The 23,274-nt window shown below is 37.8% G+C and overlaps 1 protein-coding gene across 9 annotated transcripts in view; it reads right to left on the bottom strand.

Annotated features, from left to right (window-relative positions):
* The window catches only part of TERB1 (telomere repeat binding bouquet formation protein 1), a 60,751-nt gene extending 45,703 nt beyond the window's left edge, over positions 1-15,048 (bottom strand). For 7 of the 9 annotated variants that reach the window (XM_074203043.1, XM_074203090.1, XM_074203083.1 and 4 more), the window contains exons 1-6: positions 14,970-15,048; positions 12,047-12,235; positions 11,367-11,419; positions 4,722-4,832; positions 4,411-4,539; positions 2,777-2,908 (exon numbers count right to left, since the gene is read on the bottom strand). In XM_074203043.1, coding sequence (XP_074059144.1) covers positions 2,777-2,908; positions 4,411-4,539; positions 4,722-4,832; positions 11,367-11,397 — 403 coding nt within the window. In that variant the 5' untranslated portion in view covers positions 11,398-11,419; positions 12,047-12,235; positions 14,970-15,048. The remainder of the gene's footprint in view (positions 1-2,776; positions 2,909-4,410; positions 4,540-4,721; positions 4,833-11,366; positions 11,420-12,046; positions 12,236-14,969) is intronic. The other 2 variants (XM_074203053.1, XM_074203063.1) reach the window with 2 other exon arrangements.
* Positions 15,049-23,274: the final 8,226 nt, after the last annotated feature.

The following is a 23,274-nucleotide window of genomic DNA, read 5'->3' as shown; positions in this document are numbered from 1 at the left end:
CCTGTGTGATTCTGACTGCAGCTCCACGGTATTTTAATTCTGTCCTTCTGGCTGCTTGCAATATTTTCTCTTTGACTTGGGAGTTCTAGAACTTGGCTATAATATTCCTAGGGGTTGCTTTTTTGGGATCTCTTTCTCGGGGGGATCTGTGGATTCTCTCCATTTCTATTTTGCCCTCTGCTTCTAGAATATCAGGGCAACTTTCCTGTAGTAATTCTTTGAAAATGATGTCAAGGCTCTTTTCCTGATCATGACTTTCAGGTATTCCAATAATTTTTAAATTATCTTTCCTAAGTCTGTTTTCCATATCAGTTGTTTTTTCAATGAGATATTTCACATTTTCTTCTAATTTTTCATTATTTTGGTTTTGAAGTATTGAGTCCTGATTTCTGGTAAATTCATCGATCTCCCTGAATTCTATTCTTTGTCTGAAGGATTTGTTCTCCTCAGAGAGCTTTCTTATCTCTTTTTCCATCTGGCCAATTCTGCTTTTTAAAGCATTCTTCTCCTCAACAACTTTTTAAACTGTTTTATTCATTTGACCCAAGCTGGTTTTTAGCATGCTATTTTCTTCAGCATTTTTTTCGATTTCCTTGACTAGGCTGCTGACTTCATTTTCATGTTTTTCCTGCATCTCTCTCATTTCTTTTCCCAGTTTTTCTTCTCTCTCATTTGATTTTCAAAGTCTTTTTTGAGCTCTGTCCTAGCCTGAGCCCAATTTCTGTTTTTTTCTTGGAGTCTTTAGATGCAGGAGCTTGTGCTTCCTCACCCTCAGAGTATTTTGATCCTTCTTGAGCTCATTTGCAAAATATTTATCAATGGTGTTCCTCTTTTTTCTCTGCTTGCTCATTTTCCCAGCCTGAGCCTGGTTTGGGGGGTGCTTCCTAAGCTTTTGGGACACTCCCACAAGGCTCTAAGTATGTGAGGCTCTGTCCTGCCTCCTGGTCTGTGAATGACCATATGTTCCCCCCTCCGCCACGGAGCTGAGGTGGAGGGGGCCCCTGCTGTTCTATGGGGGGGGCCTAGATTGCCATCAGGATCTGAATGTGGTCAGAACCCCAGCACTCTGTTCCAGGGGCAGAGGACAAAGCTCAGCAGTCTCTTTCTTCACTCCCCTCCCTAGGTTCAATGGGTTCATGCCCTGGGGGCTCCTGCTTACCAGCTCTGCCTGCTTCTGTTCCTGGATCTGGGCTGCTGAAAGTTGCTCGTTGTGTGCCCTGAGGGCTGAGCTCTATGTGCTTGCTCTGGCAGAGGTCCCCTGCTGTTCCCCCCACTTTGTGGCCAGTGCTCCCTGGGGTGTAGCTCAGGAACTCCCCCGTTGCTGTGAACCAAGGCTCCCAGTGCCCTGGGGCTGCCTCTGGGAGGCTCAAGTTCTTTCGCTTGGGCCACCCCTCCGGTGGGCCACCCCTCCGACCCCAGGGAGCAGAGCCTTTCTGCTCTTTTCCAGGTTACCTTGAGTAGGAAAACTGCCTCATTGGGTCCCCTCTGTGGGTTCTGTCTCTCGAAAGTTTAGTTAGAGTCCTTAGCTTATGAGTTTTATCAGAGAGCGCCTAAGACAGGATCCTTTCTTGTAGCCATCTTGGCTCCGCCTCCAAAACTAGAACTTAGCATCATTGTTCATATCAATATCCTCTCAATTTCCCATAAAATGACCAGTACTAATTTTGTATTATTTCTATTTATAAAATGGAAAAGCTCTAAAATTTGAAGCCAGAATTATTTAAAAAATAATCTAGTCCAACCTTCTAATTTAACAAAGGAGAAAAATAGGTCAAAAAGGAACATCACATAAATGGCAGGTAGCAAAGTTCATATTTGAACAATGGGGTTCGAAATCTACTCATTTACTCCTTTGGGTGTTATTTTTTGGAAATTTCTGGAAGCCTTTCTGCTAAGAGAAATCAGCTGAAATTTCATAAATCAAATAGAGCAATCCTCAAACTCAAACCTTGATAAAGTTCCTTAGGAAAATGTACACTCTAAGACTGTCTATAAAAATACCTAAACAATCTACCAACTGAGGAGTGAAATCAGAGTTGGTCATTTACTACTAAAACAGTTATTTAGTTAGAAATGCAGACAAAACGACTTGTTGAGAGAGAGGGGAGGGGGGGAGAGAGGGAGAGAGAGAGAGAGAGAGAGAGAGAGAGAGAGAGAGAGAGAGAGAGACAGATAGACAGACTTTGTGTGTGTGTGTGTGTGTGTGTGTGTGTGTGTGTGTGTGTGTGTGTGTGTGTGTGTTAAGAATATTGAGATGAGGGGCACTAGCCCTGGAGTCAGGAGTATCTGGTTTCAAATCCGGTCTCAGATATTTGATAATTACCTAGCTATGTGGCCTTGGGCAAGCCACTTAACCCCATTTACCTTGCAAAAAAACCCTAAAAAAAATAAATAGCTTTCTTGTAGAAGAATATTGAGATGATGGGGTTCTTAATTCATTCAAGGAGGATTCCAGAGGATAGTGAGACAAAAAGAACTCTAAGGAATTATGCATAATTAAAGGGTTGAGGAAAAAATTAAATTACTAAATTTAATTTTTAAATGAGCTATTAATTTTTTTTTAGGATTTTGCAAGGCAAATGGGGTTAAGTGGCTTGCCACTTTAAGGCCACACAGCTAGGTAATTATTAAGTGTCTGAGATCAGATTTGAACTCAGGTACTCCTGACTCCAGAGCCAGTGCTCTATCCACTGTGACACCTAGCTGCCCCCGAGCTATTAATGTTTAAAATGAGATAATAATGTTTTCTTATATAGCAAAAAAAAAAGATACTTACTGTTATTTGAAACCAGGACTAACATCACATAAATAGTCATTCTTTTCAAATTTATGTTAGATTCATACTTTGATAGAAACCAAATGATATCTTCAAAAAATTCTGAAGTGCACAAAGTTTGTTGACAATGAACTGAAAAAAATACAAAATTAAAATTACTTCACAGAAGTAATCATTCTTACAATAAAAATAATTAATTATTCAACAAGCAAACCCCGGGTTTGCTTATTTTTAAGAATGTTTAGATTAGCTATACAACATAATTTCTACTATAACTGATTAGTAAAGATTTAATTGATATGCCTGTGTGATCACTACTCTAAGGCAGGTGTATGCACTCAAAAATGGCTCCTTTGTCCTAAAAAAGAATCCATATAGTTGAAAACTGGAACAAACATAAACTCAAAAATAAATTCTATGCAAGAAATTTTCAAGAATGAACCTCTTAACTTCACATTAAGAAATAAGACAAACTACACTGGTATTTCCCTATGATTTTATTAAGTGGTTGTCCTCTGGTATTTTCATTTCTCACTGTAATAATTCAATAAGAAAGATAGCTTGGTAGAGTGAAAAGAGAGCTGGCCTTGGAGTCAAAAAGGTTCTGGGTTCGAGTCCTACTTTTGTTACTTCTGGCTGTATGCCCCAAGGGATGCTGCTAAGGAGATGCAGATCTGCTAACTGGAGCTCCCTAACCTATGTCAAAGTATATTCAAAACTATATTCCTGGTCAGAAGATTGATTTCTTTAGCAAATACTCAATCTTCATATCAATCACCTAGGTAACTAGAAAATTAAGACTCTAGGGTATCTTCCCCATGTTAACTACAAACTCAGGAATACAATGATCCAGATGCCGGGGGACTTGTCCAGCCAGGAAGAGACAGTGAGATCAGATAGCAGTATACAAGGATGAGACAGTCTTTGAGGAAAAATTTGGTCAAGTTGATATTGTTGGTTTTCTTCTGTTCTGTTATGCACTTCTTTATTTTTACCCCCTCCTCCCAATTGGTTGGATATAATGGTATATTATTTCAATGTGGGACATGTCAAACATGAAAAATGTAACCAAAATATAAAATTACACAGAATTAAGAAAGTATCTTAAGAACATATTCTGATTATAATGGTGTAAATAATAATACCAAGGAACAAAATCCTTAGGAAAACAGAGGGAAAAGATTTGAGAAGACATGGAAATAAACCAGGCATTTTTGTTACTAACTTACACAATATACACACTTTAAAAAATAAACTGTAAACAACTAAAATTTGAACTTTTATATATATTGTCTTTTAAAAATGTGCATTTAAATTTTTCTATAGATGGTAACTAATTTTAGAATAAAATTTTTTTAAAGGAACAAGTGGGAAAAATAAAGCTGGGGTGACAAACCGTTACTTTAACTTCAAAATAAATTATCTGCAAATAAAAAATTGTATGTTAAAAAGTAGCTTATGTTTATGCTATGTACAATCCTATACTGGGTAGCTTTAAGACTGTTTTTTTTTTACTAAACTAGCACTATAGAAAGTCAGAGTAAAAACTAAGATGTAATTTTAATTTTTGCGGGCATTAGAGACATGTAAGAGAATAGTTAAATAATAATAAAGTAATAAGATTAACATTTTACCATTACATTCTGCAATAGCTCCTAATGTAAATAAGGCTGCTTCTTTTACCACACTGTAAATGCTTGACTTCGCAAGGTTTTTAACAAACATCAAACCACCAATTTCTCGAAAATAAATACTTGCATCACCTAGAGGATTGTAAACAAAAGAGAAACTACATTTATTTAATGATTCTCTTAGGACAAAATAAACTATACAATGATAATGATGTGACAACATAGTATTTGAATATAAAGAATTACACATTTTTGCACCAAAACAGCTCAAATATTAAATGAAAATCTGATAATATATTAATAGATTTTCTTACTGTTTTGTTGACAGACTGAATAAATAGTAACCAAAGCCTCCTTTTGTGAAAATGGGTTATCCATTTGGTATTTAAGACACTCCAATAATAAATTCAGATCAGTCTTCATTTCTAAAAGAAAATACATGTTTTTTATTTTTTTTAGAAAATACATGTTTTATGACTAATTATTTTTGCCAGAAAGTTTCAACTAATTATTTTTTCTTTCTTTCATGACAATTCTTAGAAGACAGAATAGAAAACATAAAAACATAGTCCTCTTTTAAGGAACACAGAAGCTATCATGAACCTGCCCAGTAGTAGTTACTTAATTGGATGCTCAAAAGAGCTTATGAATTCCACAATACACTGTTCATAATTATATACATAATTTACTGTTATTATACAATTCTTTATATTGATCAAATACATTTTCCCTTAATATTTTATATTTAGAGGCAGTCAGGTAGCACACTAGGCAGTGTCAGATCTGGAGTCAGAAAGACTCATCTTCTCAAGTTCAAATCTGGCCTCACATTTGTTAGTTGTGTGACCTTGGGCAAGTTACTTAACCCTGACTGCCTCGAATTCAGGGCCATCTCCAGTCATCCTGATTCATATCTGGTCACTGGGCCCAGATGGCTCTGGAAGAGAAAGTGGGGTTGGTAACTTAGTACAGTACAACTCATTCAAATCTAATTCATGTGCTTATCATGGCATCATCTCCCTGATATCATGGTCTTCTTTGAAAATGAAGGACAGGAGTAGCTAGGTAGCAGAGAGGATAGAGCACTGGTGCTGGAATCAGGAGGACCTGATTTCAAATTCGGCCTCAGAAACTTAATAATTACCTAGCTGTGTGATTTGGGGAAAGTTGCTTAACCCTATTGCCTTGCAAAAACCAAAAATATAAAAGAAAATGAAGGATAAATGTTAGGGTCCATTAGTATTGATAAAGAGTGAAGAAATCAGAATCAGGAAGTGAACATACTCAATACCCAGAAAACTTTAGATAGCTACTCTCAGATTCTCTGAGATCAATGATCAATCTTAGCTCCAGGGAACAGATGATGAAACATTTTTTTCTTCCAGTAAGAAAGTAAGAAATCATACAGGCAGAATGCTATATGTATTATTAAGACAAGGTTATTTGTTAACAGGTTTTGCTTTTCTTTTTTATAAAGGTTGGTTCATTTAGAGGAGTATATTGTGAAATGATTAGAATGTAAAAAACAAAAGGTATCAATAAGACATTTTGAAGATGTCATAATACTGCTAAGATGTTAATGGATGTCTAGTCCTCTTCAATAAAAAAAAATCAGTTTAATGATTTGGTATGAATGAAACAAATTTACAGGAGAATCTGACATTACAAAAAATATCACTAGGTCTTCATTCCCTAGAATAGGGGTTCTATGATGTCTGTAGATTTGTTATTTTTAAAAAATATTTTGGTAACTGTGCTTAGTTTTCTTTGTAAACCGATGCATTTTATTTCATGAATTTAAAAATATTCTGTGAAGGTGTCTAGATTGCCAAATAGTGTGCCAAAAGGGTCCATAACACACAAAAAGCTCAGAAACTCTTCCCTAGGATGACAATTTCAAAATGACACACATTGATCCTGTTTTTCCCCTTTTTCGGATTGGGGGTAGGGGAATAACAAGACTGTTCTGTGTACAGACATGCTATGCATCAATATTTTTTTTTTACTTTTGGGTTTTTTTTATTAGATTTTGAGTTTTACCATTTTCCCCCTACTCTTACTTCCCTCCCCCCCACCCCCTGCAGAAGGCAATTTGCCAGTCTTTACACTGTTTCCATGGTATACATTGATCTAAACTGAATGAGAGAGAAAAATCATATCCTTAAGGAAGAAACATAAAGTATAAATGATAGCAAGATCAGATGATATCAGTTTTTTTCCCTAAATTTAAGGTAATAGTCCTTGGTCTAACTCCACAGTTGTTTCTCTGGATACAGATGATATTCTCCATTGCTGAGAGCCCCAAATTGTTCCTGGTTGTTGCATTGATGGAATGAGCAAGTCCACCAAGGTTGATCATTGCCCCCATGTTGCTGTTAGGGTGTACAATGTTTTCCTGGTTCTGCTCATCTCACTCAGCATCAGTTCACACAAATCCCTCCAGGCTTCCCTGAAATCCCATCCCTCCTGGTTTCTAATAGAACAATAATGTTCCATGACATACATATACCACAATTTGTTCAACCATTCCCCAATTGAAGGACATTTACTTGATTTCCAATTCTTTGCTACCACAAACAGGGCTGCTGTGAATATTTTTGTACAAGTGATGTTTTTACCCTTTTCCATCGAATCTCTTCAGGGTATTCACCCAGTAGTGCTACTGCTGGATCAAAGGGTATGCTCATTTTTGTTGCCCTTTGGGCATAGGTCCAAATCGTTCTCCAGAAAGGTTGGATGAGTTCACAGCTCCACCAGCAATACAATAGTATCCCAGATTTCCCACAGCCCTTCCAACATTGATCATTATCCTTCTGGTCATATTGGTCAGTCTGAGAGGTGTGAGGTGGTACCTCAGAGAACCTTTAATTTGCATTTCTCTAATAAGTAATGATTTAGAGCAATTTTTCATATGACTATGGATTATGCATCAATATTTTTAACTAATTTATTTTTTCCAATTACATGTAAAGACAATTTTTATCATTCTATTTTACAAAATTTTGAGTTCCAAAAATTTCAGATGAGCATCTTGAAAGTATTCTTTACATTGCCATAACCTCTATCAAACTAAATACAGATGTACTGGAATCAAAAAAGCAGGTTGTGTTACAATAAAAATAGCACATTCTTATTTTTTATTTAAAAAGCAAATGTTTTTCACTGCTATGAAAATATATTAAATATGATTATACATGTATAACTTCTATCAGATTACTCACCTTCATGAGAAGGGGAGGTAGAAAAATGTGAAACTTTAAAACTTACAAAAAGATAAAAAAAATAACATTAAAACATTTTTTGAGTTCCAAGTTTTCTCCCTCATCCCTCCCTAAGATGCTAAGCAATTTGATACAAGTTATATGTGCACAATCATTTAAAAATTATTTCCATCAGTCATGTTGTGAAAGAAGAAACAGTTTGCAAAAAAGGAAAAAAGTGCAAATAGTATATTTCAATATGTATTCAGATTCCATTAGTTCTTTGGATGTGGATAGCATTTTCCATCACGAGTTTTTTGGAACTGTCTTGGATTGTTGTATTGCTGAGAAGAGCTAAGTCTATCTTAGCTGATCATCACACAGTGTTGTTGTACAATGTTCTCCTGGTACTACTCATTTCACTTTGTTCATATTTTTCCAAGTTTTTCTGAAATCTTCCTGCTCATCATTTCTTATAGCAAAATAATATTCCATTAGATTCATATTCCATGATTTGTTACACTCATTCCCTAAATGATGGGCAACCTCCAATTCTCTATCACTACAAAAAGAGCTACTACAAACATTTTTGTACATGTGGGTCCTTCTTCTTTTGTTATGATATCTTTGGAATAAAAACCTAGAGATATATTGCTGGATCAAAGATATGTATTTTCATTACCCTCTGGTAATAGTTCCAAATTGCTCTCTCGAGTGTTTGAATCAGTTCACAATCCCACCAACACAGCATTACTATCCCAATTTTCCCACAGCCTCTCCAACATTTATCATTTTCCCTCTTCTGTTATATTAATCAATCTGATAGGTGTGAAGTGGTACCTTGGAGCTGTTATGACTTCTATTCTTAAAAATTTGATTCAATTATCTATATATTTGAAAAACGAAGCCTTTATCAGAGATGCTTATTGTAAAAATTGTTTCCTAGCTTTCTATAAGTAAGACTGCAAACTAGGAGAAGTTTTCTTTCTCAATATTACTTCTTTAATCACTTTCTTATTTTCTGTTGGTCTGTTCCAACCAAACCTCAAGTATCTAATGGCCACACACTGCTCACTAGATATCTAAAGTCCGACTCTGTGATATTCCACCCAATTTACTTTTCATGAAAAATGTGTCAACTTCAGAATGATTCATCCCTCTTCTCTCAGTTACAATTAATACTTTCTTCCATCAGTAAAAAACAGTATCATTAGCTGTCAAGTTAAAGTGTCTAAGACTTAATCCTCTAAAGTGAATTTGCTAAGTTTCTTTTATCATTAGGATATCTTGGAAAGATATTTTTGAAAAGGGGACCTTCCTGGGTTCATATTCTACTTGGAGTCATTAGTCCACCAGCTAGTATTAGTCCATCACCTTTCTAAAGTGATTTCACCCAACCAGAAAAACACATTTGGTTTCCTGTTTCTGAAAGGCTGCAAACAGCTGAGTGAGGCACTCCTTGAAAAGAGATGAAACAGTCACTTTTATAATTTTGGGGGGGAGTTTCAAATAGTAGGAATGTGAAAGTAAGAAAAAAGTAATAAACTAAGCTTGTACTTTAATAACAACAACAATAATAATCTCACTGAAAATTAAAAATATCAACATTGGTAACTGAGTTTGTAGCTCAATAACCTCTCTGAATTTTAATTACCACCACACTGTCTACCATAAATTCTTTGGATAAAGTGATTTTTTGAATCCTAAAAGACTAACAAATTGTCTATGGGGGTAGGTTATCATTGCTTCTATCTGTAGCTAATTCAGGCATAAATTTAGGAAATGGTGTTATTCACTTACATCATAAATTAGAACCTTTTATTGGTGTATTAATCATCTAATTTTAGTGTACTTATTGTTTTTATACAAAGCTGTCTGTTCCTCAGAGCTAAAGCAAACAATGGAGCTATCTAACAAATATTCATTCCTAAAAGCAGTTCACTATGCAAACAGAAATGTATAGTATTCTTGAAGAAAATGAAAGAAACTGCAAAAAGGTAAACTTCTACTAATATCAATTAGGAGTTTCATTTCTTAGATATTAAAGCTTATAGTTAGAATGGATTTTATAGACCCTCTTTTTACAAAAGACCAAGCAGTTTAAATTAGGAGTACTGAAGAAGAAGTTCTTGGTCAGGTAGAGTTAGATTATCTGATCTGAGGCCTCTTCGATCTCTGAGACCATAAAGAGGAGCGATACCATGTTGGACTCAATGGACAGGGAGGGATTTGAAGTTAAGGAGACATGTATTTGACTCCTGCCTCAGACACATTCTCTGACACCATGGAGTAAAACATCTCTAAGTCTTTCTATTCATCTGTTAAAGTGAGGACAATTGTGCCTGGAATACTCATTTTACTGAGTTGTTGTAAAGCGCACAGGAGAAAGTGAATGACAAATGTGGTGGTGCTGTGTTAGCTATTATAATGAAACATTAAATCACTTGGCCAAGAACACTTATAGAGCAATTAGAATTTACACTCAGATACTTTGACTCCAAAGTCAGTGCTTTATCTCATGAAGTGGCAGTAGTCAGTGCTGAAGATACAAGGACAAAAAAACACTAACCCTCACATTTTAATGGAGGAGACAACATGAAAATAACTAGGGACATATGAAATCTATACTGAGTAAAAAGAGAAGGCAGGGAAGGCCTCTGGGGCAGAAGGTGGGATGAGACTTGAAGGAAGCCAGAGAAAGTAGGATGAGAAGAGGGAGAACATGGGGGACAAGCAACACAAAAGGCACAGAGATGAGAGCTAATATGTCCTTCAACAGGAATAGCACAAAGAACTTTGTAGATAGATCATAAAGTTCATGAAAAAAAGAGTAAAGTAGGGCATTATCTATTTAATCCAGGAAGTAACAGGGGTCACTTGAATTTGTTGAGTGAGCCTGTGTGTGTGTGTGTGCGCGCACACGTATGTAAGAGAGAGACTCTAAAGGGATGGGTAGAGTCAGTGATATGGTTATAATCTGTCCTACACTTTAAGAAAATCAATATGTGAATACATGGAAAATGGATTGAAGTAGGATGGGACCTGAGGCAAGGAGACCAATCTAGTTATTGCAATGGTGTAGGCAATTAATTAGGATGGTTGTGTGAGTCGAGTAAAGGAGACATATATGAAGAATGTCTTAAAAGTCTACCAAGATTTGGAAACATTGGATCTATGGGTTCAGTGAGAGCAAAGAGTTGAGAATGATATCAAGGTTATAAGGTTGGGTACCTGAGAGGATGGTAGGAAAGTTACACAATTCTCCATAATCACAGGGGTGCTAAGAAGATGTGAAAGGATGGGGGGGGGAGATATATTGAGTTTAAGATATCTATTGGACATAAAGTTTGAAATGTCTGATAAACAGTTTAGATGTGAGATCTGAGGTTAGAAGTGAAGCCAGGGTTGGATATAGAGATCTGAGAATCATCTGCATACAGATAACTGAATCCATGAGAGATAATAAGCAATTAGCTCAAAAGCAGAAAAGAGAAGAATATAAAACACATGGTTGCTTAGGGATTATCTAATCCAACTCTTACTTTACATTTAAGGAAATGTAGGTCCAGAGAGGTTATAAAAAGAGGCAAACAAGGTTATTTAAAATCAGGTACCTTAATTCCAAATCCAGCATTCTTTCCATTGCAATTGCTTAATAAATGTTTGCAGATTGAATAATTAGAGAGAGCTAATAATACTAAACAAAAAACACATTAATCAAAAACATGAACTCTGATACATCATCTGTGTGTTTCCCACCTTGGGTCTTCTTTATCTCATCCTTTTCCATTTTTTATTTTCTTAAGTTCTACCTATAAGACAGACATTTTATCAGTTCAAATCCATAGTGCTTCACATTATTGCAAATACAGTAAAAATATTGCTATACTTGAGATTACATTATATAGTGGGAGACAAGATGTACATATATAATTATATATAAAATAAATAGAAGGTAATTTGTGGAGAATAAGGCACTAGGAGCTGGGGAGATCAGGAAAAGTTCCAAATAGGAGGTAGTATTTGAGATGATCTTTGAAGGAAAAGAAGGATATAGGAATTTTACAAAGTAAAATTCTAGGCAGGGAGGTGACCTGGTTACAGACACAGGAGATGGTATGTTCTATGTGAGGCTCTTTTGCCTGGACTGGAGAGTTTGTGAACAGGGTTTTATATAAATTAAGGTGGGAAGGTAATCCAAAGCCACATGGCTTTAAATACTAAACAGAGAAGGTTGAATTTGACCCTAAAAATACTGAGGCATTTTTGAAATTTATTGAATAGGGTAAGTACATGGTCAGAACTGGGCTTTAGAAAAATCAGTCTTTTCAGTTGTAAGAAAGCTGAATTGGAGAGAAGAGAGATTTTAAGCAAGGACACAAGATTTCCATTCTGATATGTGGAGATAGGTCACCAAAGTGGTTTCAAAAGCATACTACCTGATTTATTTACCAGACTATTTGGATAGTACTTATTCCATAGTCTTCCCAAGGTGGGTATTATAAATTTAATCACATCCTTTCACTTGGTCTGGTCTTTTTTTGATGTTCCTTCAGTACTCCCTCTTCCTTTATAGAATCCAAATAGAAGAAAGATTCACTAGAGATGGTGAAGTCCTCCAGATGCTCCTGCTTATGGATAATATTTAATATTGCAATAATTACATCAATCTTAAAATACTATAGGGGCTTGTTGATATTGAAATCATTATAAAGATATCAGATTGGGGTGGTTAGGTGGCACAGTGGCCAGAGCACAGGCCCTGGAGTCAGGAGTACCTGAGTTCACCTCTGGCCTCAGCCACTTAATAGTCACCTAGCTGTGTGGCCCTGGGCAAGCCACTTAACACCACTGCCTTGCAAAAACTTAAAAAAAAAAGATACCAGATTAACAAACTATACGGGTAACAATAAATTCATGAAAAATGACTGTTGCTCACAGCCCAACAAGTCGTTGAATAGTCAGTCTATGTATTATCACAGGTACTGAAAAAAGATGAGCTGCACTCAAACTTGACCAGGAAGAGGTGGGTAGGATGGATTTTAGTTAAGAAATTTCAGGGTGCTTTTAAAAATCACAAACTACCACCTGACACAAAACTTTATTTTTAAAAACACATTTTCCCTACAATGAAGCTATTTATCAAAGAATACTACAATATTCAAAAAAATTATGACTCAAAGGGTAATGGAAAGACATAATTGGTATTAAGTAAATGAAGACCAATATCAAAAAGTTACCAGCAAGAGCAAGAGAAGATGGTGAATAAATCATGTAGAAGGAATAAAATATAATAAATGAAAAAAACATGAAATATTTTTTTAAAAAAAATTGGGGCAGCTAGGTGGCACAGTGGAAAGAACACCCATCCTGGAGTCAGGAGGACCTAAGTTCAAATCTAGCTTCAGACTTTTAATTATTACCTAGTTGTGGAACCTTGGGCAAGTCACTTAACCCTACTGCCTTGCAAAAAAACCCAAACAATTCCAGAAGCCCTGAACTGAGTTGTATATTTTCTTTAGGGGAAATTTACAGAAGGTCATGAACGAGAATCATAATTTGAAAAGGCATAGATAGATTGAGATCTGACTCTGCAAAGAATATCTACACTGATGAGATCAAAAATTCTTAGCCAAAAAATTCTGTGAAGGAATGCTTTTACTCTGAGTCCTCAAAAAGATTTAGGAGGTTGTAAATTTGGATGGGAAATGAATTTCACCTTTATTTTCACTAACTGAAAATTTAGCTAAAATTTAGCACTGTGTTCCAATAATTAAAAAAAAATTTTTTTGAGAAAGGTGCCAGACTGCCAAAGTCCCCAGAATGTGTAGAAGAATCCTAAAGACAAATTTACTAACTCCTCTGAAGGTTTTAAAAACAATCCCATGACAAAACAGTGATCTTAATAAAAGAGCTTCCAGAAACTGGAGCATGGTAGAAAAATCCCTAAGCTGGGAGTCAAAAGTTCACTAGTCTAGTCCAGGCCTGTCACTCACAGGTCTGCCTTAGTGACCTTCTCAGTCCAGTGTGAAAACACTCCTGGGTCCAGAGGAGGAGATCTGGACAAATCATTTCACTTCTTCAGACTTAAGTTTCTTCCTCTGCAAAACAGTGATCATAAAATCTGCACTACCTGTCTCCAAGGGCTTTTCTGAAAAAAAAAAAAGCATTTGATTCATCTTACAACACTATATATTTACTCCCTCGGACAAGATGCCAGGAAAGTTCTAATATTCTACAATTGTCAGGTTAGCTTCCTCTTAATCCCTAAGCTGTCCTCAAGGATCCATGACTCTCTTGTATTTTATGGAAAACTAAGTTTATTATATAAGGGATATGCCCTTATTATATATTATATATAATTTATTATATAAGGGATATGCCCTTACTATATATTATGTATTATTATATAAGGGATGTGCCCTTATTATATATTATCACATATATTATATATTATTATATAAAGGATGTGCCCTTAGATAAATTTTTCACAGCTGGTTCCAGTTTTTGAAAGAAGGCACAATATCACAAGTGTCCCACTCCCATCTCCTCCTTGCTAGCATTTATAAAGTCCTTTATGGTTCACAAAGGCTTCTCAAATATCATCTTATCGCATTCTCAGCGCCACCCGGGGAGGCGGGTGCTATTTTCATCATCCCTAGTGTGCGAATGAGGGAGCAGAAGATGAGAGGGGGGATCAGATTTGCCCAGGGTTGCACAACCAGCCTCTGAAGCTTCCAAAGGGTCACCAGGCTTTAAAAAAATGCTCCCTGGGCACCGGCCCCGCCCAGAGCCCTGCCCCCTCCATGGGGAGGGGGAGGGGAAGGAGAGGGCGGGGCGCTCCCCCAGGTGTTGGGATTCAAAGCCCAGGCCAGAGTGCGGGCACTGAACCCTGGGGAGGGCTTGGGCGAAGGCAGGTCCCCGTCCCCAGGTCTGCCCTTTCCTAACTGCCTCGCCTGCCCCAGTGTGGGGGTGGGGAGGCGTGCTGCTCGGGCCCTGAGTGGGCAGGAGGGGCGCTGCTCGGGCCCTGAGTGGGCAGGAGGGCGCTGTTCGGGCCCTGAGTGGGCAGGAGGGGCGCTGCTCGGGCCCTGAGTGGGCAGGAGGGGCGCTGCTCGGGCCCTGAGTGGGCAGGAGGGGCGCTGCTCGGGCCCCCTCGCCCCGTCTCGTAGGCCTGGGCGCGGGCAGGGGGTGGGGAGGCGAGTCTCGGCCCGGCCTCGAGCCCTCCGAGGCCACACGCGCGCGCGCACGCACCCACTCCGAGGGGGTCGCGGTCGAAGGCGGAGGGGGGACCCTCCTCCGTCCTCCCCGCTGATCCTGGGCCCACCCTGGGCCTCTCCGTCCCCGAATCCCCGCGTCACGTACCTGGGTCGAGTCCAATCTGCCATTTCCCGCCGGGTTGGGAACGCGACTTCCGGCCGGAGGCGGGACTTCCGCTGCAGCCTTCAGGCCTGGGGCACGTGGGGAGGAGCCCCCCCCCCCCCCCCCCCCAAGGAGGAAGTCGGGGCTCCGAGGCGCCGGGGGCGAGTGAGCCCCGCCCGGCCGGGACGGGCTTGCATCGGCCCGGGCTCCGGCTGCGCCAGGAGAGGGCACGAGGGCACAGCCTGCACACCACTCCTGAGCGGCCACTGCCACGGGCTGGACTGGCACGCGGGGCACGGATCCTGCAAGAGGCAGGTGACAGCCTGGAGACCGACAGATGTTGGCAGGGCAAAGTGAGGACAGAAAGCACGTGCCATGGGGGGCTGGGTCTGATTTCTAAAAGGCTCAAATCTCCAACTGACATCTGAAACTGAGTGTCTCCCAGCTACCCCCAACAGCATAGATACGTAAACCTGAACTCATCAATAATTTCCTATTGCTATCAAGAGGAAGGAGGAGGGGGCGGCTAGGTGGCACAGTGGTTGGCGCACCAGTCCTGCAACCAGGAGGACCTGAGCTCTCAGACATTTAATACTTCCTTAGTTGTGTGACCTTGGGCAAGTCACTTAACCCCACAGCCTTAAATAAAAATAAAAATTTTTTAAAAAGGGGGACCAGGGGGCGGCTAGGTGTGCAATGGATAGAGCACCAGCCCTGGAGTCAGGAGTCCCTGGGTTCAAATCTGGCCTCAGACATTTAATAATGACCTAGCTGTGTGGCCTTGGGCAAGCCACTTAACCCCATTTGCCTTGCAAAAACCCTAAAAAAATAAAAAATTTAAAAAGGGGGGGACCAGGGGTTAACTAGGTGGCACAGAGGAGAGAGCACCAGCCCTGAATTGAGACATTTGATAGTACCAGCTGTATTAACTTTTTTATTAATGATTTTTATTTTGAGTTTTACAATTTTCCCCCTAATCTTACTTACCTCCCCCCACCCCCCACAGAAGGTAATTTGTCAGTCTTTACATTGTTTCCATGGTATACATTTATCCAAATTGAGTGTGATGAGAGAGAAATCATAACCTTAAGGAAGAAACACCAAGTATAAGAGATCAGCTGTATTAACTTGGGCAAATCCTTTAACCCCATTACCTCACAAAATAAAACATAATAACCTAGTTGTCATCCTCAGCTCCTCACTTTTACCTCTTAGGAAAGAATAATTTCTCAAAACTCTACTGTGATAAAAGATTACTTTCCTTTAGAGGAGACTCAGGCTTCCTTTGTCAAAGCTAGTAAGAAATTAAGACTCCAAGGTATCTCCCCTTGGTTAATTGAAAATTTAGAAGGACAATAGGCAGGATGCTAGGAGATCTTCCTCCCAGGAAGTGATAAATGGAGTTTATGTTAATCTTTGAACAGCAGTTTCCAGGAGAGATATTGTGCAACTCTCATGGTTAGGTCATTAAGGGTGGTGAATGATTTTTTTCCTGTTCTTTGTTTTTGGATAAATTTGCCTGTCTCAGTTCCTGGTGACCATCTTGGATGGTCTCCACCTATAGGTTCTAACAGTAAATCCCAGAATAAAACTTCATGTCTAATCTATATTTTTGTTTTTTCAACTCTATATATTCTTAAGGTTTTACACCCCCAAATCTAATAAAAAAAATTTCTCTCCTATAGATCTCCTCTCCTCTGACACTGCCACAATTCTGGTTCAAATTCTTATCACCTCATACCTATATTATTGTAAAGGACCCATTGGTTGACCCTATCTCAAGTCTGGTCATTCCCATCTATCCCCTAACTCAGCTCTCAAACTGACTTGTTAAAACACAGGTTTCATAGTAACCCCCCCCCCCATATTCAATAAACTCTAGTTGACTTATTAACTCAAATCCTATTTGGCATTTATAACCCTCTATAACCTGAACCCTTCCTCCCTTTTCAGGCTTCTTAGAATTCATTCTCTTCCACAATCCATGACCCGGTGATACTGGTCTCCTGGGTGTTCCTCAAACTGGACAGTTCATCTCTACCAAGTCCAAACATTTTCAATCTTCCATGCCTAGGAATGTTCTCCCACGTTATCTGCCTCCTAGGTCTCTGGCTTCCTTTGAAGCATCACTAAAGTCTTTTTTTCTGTATGAAGCCTTTATCAAACTTCCTTAATCTTAGTATCTCCTCTCAGTTAGATGGAGTAGGGAATAGAGCACTAACCTTGGGAGTCAAGAGGGCAGGAGTTCGAATTCAGCCTCAGACAATTACTAGCTGTGTGACTTGGGCATTCCCTTACCCTTGATTGCCTGGCATCCAGGGCAGTCTCCAGTTATACTGACTTATATCTGGCCACTGGACTCAGATGGCTCTGGAGGAGAAAGTGAGGCTGGTGACTTGGCCTAGCCCCCTCATTCAAATTCAATTTACATGCTTGGCATGGTGGTCATCAAGACCACCTGCTGTTGTGGGTCTTCTTTGAAAATGAAAGACATTTAACCTGTACATAGCTTATTTGTACATAATTATTTGTATGTTCTCTCCCAACAAATTGTAAGCTCTAAGAGCAGAGATTATTTTCCTCCTTTCTTTTCTAGTACTTAGCTACCAGTAAATAATAAGTATTTAAGAAATACTAGTTGACTATAACAATTCAAATGTACTATGTAACTGTTGTATATGCTGTCTCAGAGATGCAAAAAAAGCTGTAAGATCAACTTTAATATAGCACTATTGCAGGATTTTAGAGACAACCACATTAATTTATAGGCTATATGGTCAATACACAACTTCAACCTACTCTCGTTCCAAGTTGTAAAGTAATTCAAGATGTTTGGATGGATAATAACCTTTCTCTTTAGTCAGCTCTGAATTCCTCACCTCATTTTATTAAATAATACTTATTTAACAAACTGGAAAGATATTTTCCCTCATACTTATATCCCTATATATCTCAAAACTCTGAACCACCTAGTTTTAAATAAAAACAATTATCAGTGCTTTAAATTTTTGGAAAAATCCAAATTTCTATTAATCTTTCCATTTTTAACAATAACATTTCTTAATATAATCTCCCTAGAGAAAGATCTTATATTTTAAAAAGGGTGAAAAATAAAGTCCCATGAAAAAAATAATATATTAAAAAAAAAAAGTCTGATGTTACATGCAGTATTCCACCTCTAGTGACACCTACCTCTGCAAAGAAATGTTGGAAGGTATATCTTCTCTTATCTCCTCTTAGGGGTCAAAGTTGACTATTATAATTTTGAAGTATTTTGTTTTGTTCTATTTTCATCCTTTTAATCATTTTGTGTATATTTTTCCCATTGTGAGTATATTTTTGCTTTTTTCACTTTGTATCTTATAAATCTTTTCATTTTTCTATGTTCACCATGGTCTTCATTTCTTACAGCTATTAATACAGTAATATTACAGATAGTAATGTTCTTTTACATTCATATACTTTATTAGGCCATTCTCCAATTGAAGTGCATCTATTTTATATTATTTATATAATTTTTATATATATATATATTACTATAAGTGCTGATATAAATATTTTTGGTGTATTTGGGAAGGATTGGGGGTATGCCCAAGCAGTGGAATCTCTGCTTCAAAAGGTACAGAAATTAGTGTGCTTCTCTTTCCCTATTTCTTCCACTGAAAATCTCATCTTTTTGTCATCTCTGACAATTTCCTGAATGTGAGATAAAACAAAAAACTTCAGGGGCCTCCTATTGCCTCCAAGACCAAATATAAAATCCTGTTTGGTACCTAAAGCCTTGAGTACCTTGAATTAGTGAAACCCTTCACTAACCTGGTTCCTTACCTTTCCAGTCCTTTTACACTTCATTCCCCTTCATGTATTCTTTAATCCACCTCCCATTTCTATGCCTCTGCAGTCACTTTTCCTTGTGGCTAGAATGCTTCCCTCCTGTTTGGGCTCTCATTTTTCTCAAAAATTCAGCTGAAATTCCATTTACACAATGGAAGAGGCCGTCCAAGGTCTCTTCCTTTGCTCCAAGTCCTTCTCCCCTGTTTTTTTCTGTTGTATCTTATTTGTTCCTAGTTATCTACATGTTCTCTCCCTCATTAGAATATGAACCCCTCTAAGGCAAGGACAGTATGTCTTTTTCTGCATCTGAAGAGTTTAGCACAGTGCCTAGAACCACATAGAAAACATATAGCAAATTCTTGTTCATTCTATTAGTGATGTGGGGCATTCTTTCAATTTCATTGTAAATAATTTTCCAATTTTTTAAAAAACATTGTTCATATTCTTCGACTGCTTATATCTTGGGGAATGGTCAAGCTATCATTAACAATCTCTTTAGAATGACAATTAAATGGACAACCTCAAGATTCTAAATCCACTTTAGAGACCAGGACTGTGTTTTATGATTTCTGGAGGAGAAACCTAGTGACATTGGTATAACAGTAGTAAAAAATCCTAGCTTAAGTATCAGAAGTGTTGCTTTCAAAATAATCAATCAACCAATCAGTAAACATCTGTCAGTTGTCTACTATGTGGGAGACACTGTGCTAATCACTGGGGATTCAAAAGGAGGCAAAAGATTGTTCCTACAGTCAAGTTTACAAGCTAATGGGAGAAAACAAAATGCAAACAAGTAAATACAAATCAAGCTATATACATAGGAGAAAGTTAGGGAATGCTCCTTACAAAAGAAGAAATTTTAGTCGGAACTTAATTCCTTTAAAGGAAGCCAGTCAGGTCAGCAGTTTGTGTACAGAAAACAGCAATCTTGCCATTGAGAACAGTCAGTGAAAAATGCTCAAAGCCTTTCAGAGCTTTATGTAATAGTGAGGAGGCCAGTGTCACTGGATCAGAGTATTATGTTGGGGAGCAATATGTAAGAAGACTAAAAAATAGGAGGTGCCAGGTTATACAGGACTCTGAATGCCAAAGAGCAATTTGTATTTGAATCCTGGAGGCTATAAAGAGCTACTAGAGTTCATTGAATAACAGGGATGACATAACCAGACCTATGTTTCTGGAAAATCATTGTGGGGGCCAAATGAAGGATAGATTGAAGTAGAGGGAGGTTCGAGGCAAGCCAACTCACCAGCAGGCCTAATACAATGATTCCAATTGTTAAAATTAATCTTTCCAATTATATGTAAACATGTTGGGGTTTTTTTTTTGTTTTTTTGCAAGGCAATAGGGTTAAAGTGGCTTGCCCAAGGCCACATAACTAGGTAATTGTTGTGTTTGAGGCCAGTTTTGAACTCAGGTACTCCTGACTCCAAGGCCAGTGCTCTATCCACTGTGCCACCTAGCTGCCCCTAAAGATAGTTTTAATATTCATTTTGTAAAGTTTTTTCCCCTCCCCTCATCCCAAGTAACCCAGTAGAGGTTATACACGAACAATCATGCTAGACATATTTCCACATTAGTCATTCTGTGAAAGAAGAATCAGAACAAAAGGGGAAAACCATGAGAAACAAAAATCCAAAAAAAAATTTAAAAAGGGAAAATAGTCTGCTTTGATCTGCATTCAAATTCCATAGTTTTCTCTGAATGTAGATGGCATTTTTCATGACAAGTTTCATGACAAGTGTCCTTGATCACTGCTGATAACTGGTTGACCATAGTTGATCAACACACAATGTTGCTCTTACTGTGTACAATATTCTGGTTCTGCTCACTTACCTCAGCATCAGTTCATGTAGGTCTTTCCAGGTTTTTCTGAAAACCACCTGCTCATCAAATAATCCCAACTGTTATTACCTGTGAGATCTTGGACCTGCTACCATCTCTCTGAACCTGTTTGTTTCTTCTATTAAAATGATGATCTGGATTAGAATCTCTCTCCTATTCTCTTTTAGTTCTTTAAGCTCCTGCTTCTATAAGAACAAGAACTGGTAATTTTATTCCAATTTTGCTTGAATGTAGAGTTCATGAAGAAAAGGCATATAAGAAGACCAGGAAGGCTGAAATATTTAAATTTTATTCGTCATATAATTGGAAGTCACTGAAAGCTTTTTAGTAGAGTAACATGATCTAAGAGGGTGTATTAGGAAGATTTGTACAAAGAATGGGTTGGACATTCAATTTCGATCAATGTATAGCATGGAAACAATGTAAAGATTACCAGACTACCTTCTGGGGGGGGGGGGGGGGATGGGGAAGGGAAGGGAGGGTTGCAGAATGATTGTAAAATTCAAAACCTTACAGAAAATGATGGGTGGAAACTACTATTGTACATAATTGGAAAACAAATAAAATATTAATTTAAAAAAAAAGAAGGGGTTGGAGAGGAAAAAGACTGGAGACAAGAAGACAAGTTACAAGATTTTTAAATAAGATGATACAAGAGCTTCAATGAAGGTGACTGCAGTAGAAGTTAATGGTATACATGGGAGAGATAGAACATTAGTAGATTTGATATGGATTGGGTCATAGGAGGGAGAGTAAAAGGTGATTCTGTGCACTTGAATTTGGATAACTGAGGCAACGGTACTCTCTCAAGAAACAGTGAAGTTAGGCAGTAGTTCAAGTTTAATGAAAATAAATTCAGATTTGGCCATATTGAGTTTGAAGTACCATAGGGATATCCAAGTGGAAACACACCACAGGGCATTTGAAAATACACAACTGACCCTTTGAGGAAAGAATTATCCTCTTACAAAAAACAAATGAAGTTTTGCATGGAATCACAGAGGATATAGAAGAAAGACAAGGACAGACTCTTGGTAGATGCCTCTTTAAAAGACAGGAGAATAAAGAGCCAGCAAAAGGCAGGAGTGATCAGAGAGGTAGAAGGAAAACTATAAGGGAGAAGCGAGTATGATGAAGAAGAACGTAGCCCACGAGATGAAATTCCATAGAGAACTCATTGAAGATTAGGACAGAAAGAAGCTACTGAATTTAGCAAACCTGAATATTAATATTGTAGAGAGATGTTTGAGCAGAGTGGTGGGGTGCCACACTGAAGAAGACAGGGTGGTGAGCAAGCAGAAGCATCAGGTATAGGAAATAGATGAGATTCTATTTTGCCCAATTATATACCAGTAAAACTGATGATTTAAGTGAGATGGATGAATATTTACAATACTATAAAATGTCCAGCATAACAGAAGAGGAAATAAATAATCTTATTTTAGAAAGAAATAAATGAACAAGTCACAAATGAACTCCCAAGGAAAAATTCCCCCAAGACTAGATAGATTTGTAAGCGAATCCTACCAAGCATTTAAATAACAATCCCAATACTAACAAAGAACTTGAAAATAAAGGCAAAGGAGTCCTACCAAATGCCTTCTGAGACACACACACACACACACACACACACACACACACACACACACACACCCCTATTTATTTATTCATTCGTTCATTCATTCATTTATTTATTTTAGGTTGTTTTTCACGGCAATGGGGTTAAGTGGCTTGCCCAAAGCCACACAGCTAGGTAATTAGAAAGTGTCTGAGACTGGATTTGAACCCAGGTATTCCTGACTCCAGGGCCAGTGCTCTATCTACTGTGCCACCTAGCTGCCCCCTATAAAAATACTTTCACAGGGAGATTAGAGTAACATATCACAAAGATCATACATTATGACTGGGTAGAATTTACACTAAGAATGCAGGGTTGACTCTCAATATTAGTAAAACTATAAATATAACTGATGACAATATCAATAACAAGCAAAACATATATATTAATAGATGTAAAAATAACTTTTGACAATATAATGCTCATTCCTGTTAAAATGATTAGAAAACACAGAAATAATGAACTTTTAAAAAAAATGATTAGTATCTATCAACAAGCTTTATATGTAATGAAGATAAATTATAAATCTTTCCAATAAGATCAAGACTCTTGAATTTCAATATCAATTTCAATACTGTACTAGAAATCCTTCCAATATTGTACTAGAAATAGGAATAGGCAAGAAGAAACAAAACTACCACTCTTTGCAGATGTTATGATGATATACTTAGAGAGAACCCAAAGGGATTAACTAAAAAGTTAGTTGAAATGATTAACAACTTCAGCAGGATGATAAGTTAAAGCCACATAAATTATTAGCATTTCTACATATAACCAACAATACCCAACTGGAAGAGATAGAGATATTCCCTTTAAAATAACTGCAGGTGGGGATGCTAGTAGTACTGGGGCAGCTAGATGGCACAGTAGATAAGAGCACTGGTCTTGGAGTCAGGAGGACCAGAGTACAAATCTGACCTCAAACACTTGATAATTACTTAGCTGTGTGACCTTATACCTAAGGTCACTTAACCCCATTGTCTTATATAAATAAATATAAATAAATAAATA

Source organism: Macrotis lagotis, chromosome 1 (assembly GCF_037893015.1).
Source record: "Macrotis lagotis isolate mMagLag1 chromosome 1, bilby.v1.9.chrom.fasta, whole genome shotgun sequence".
NCBI classification, from domain to species: Eukaryota; Metazoa; Chordata; class Mammalia; order Peramelemorphia; family Peramelidae; genus Macrotis; species Macrotis lagotis.
This window is presented reverse-complemented; position numbering and strand designations above follow the sequence as displayed.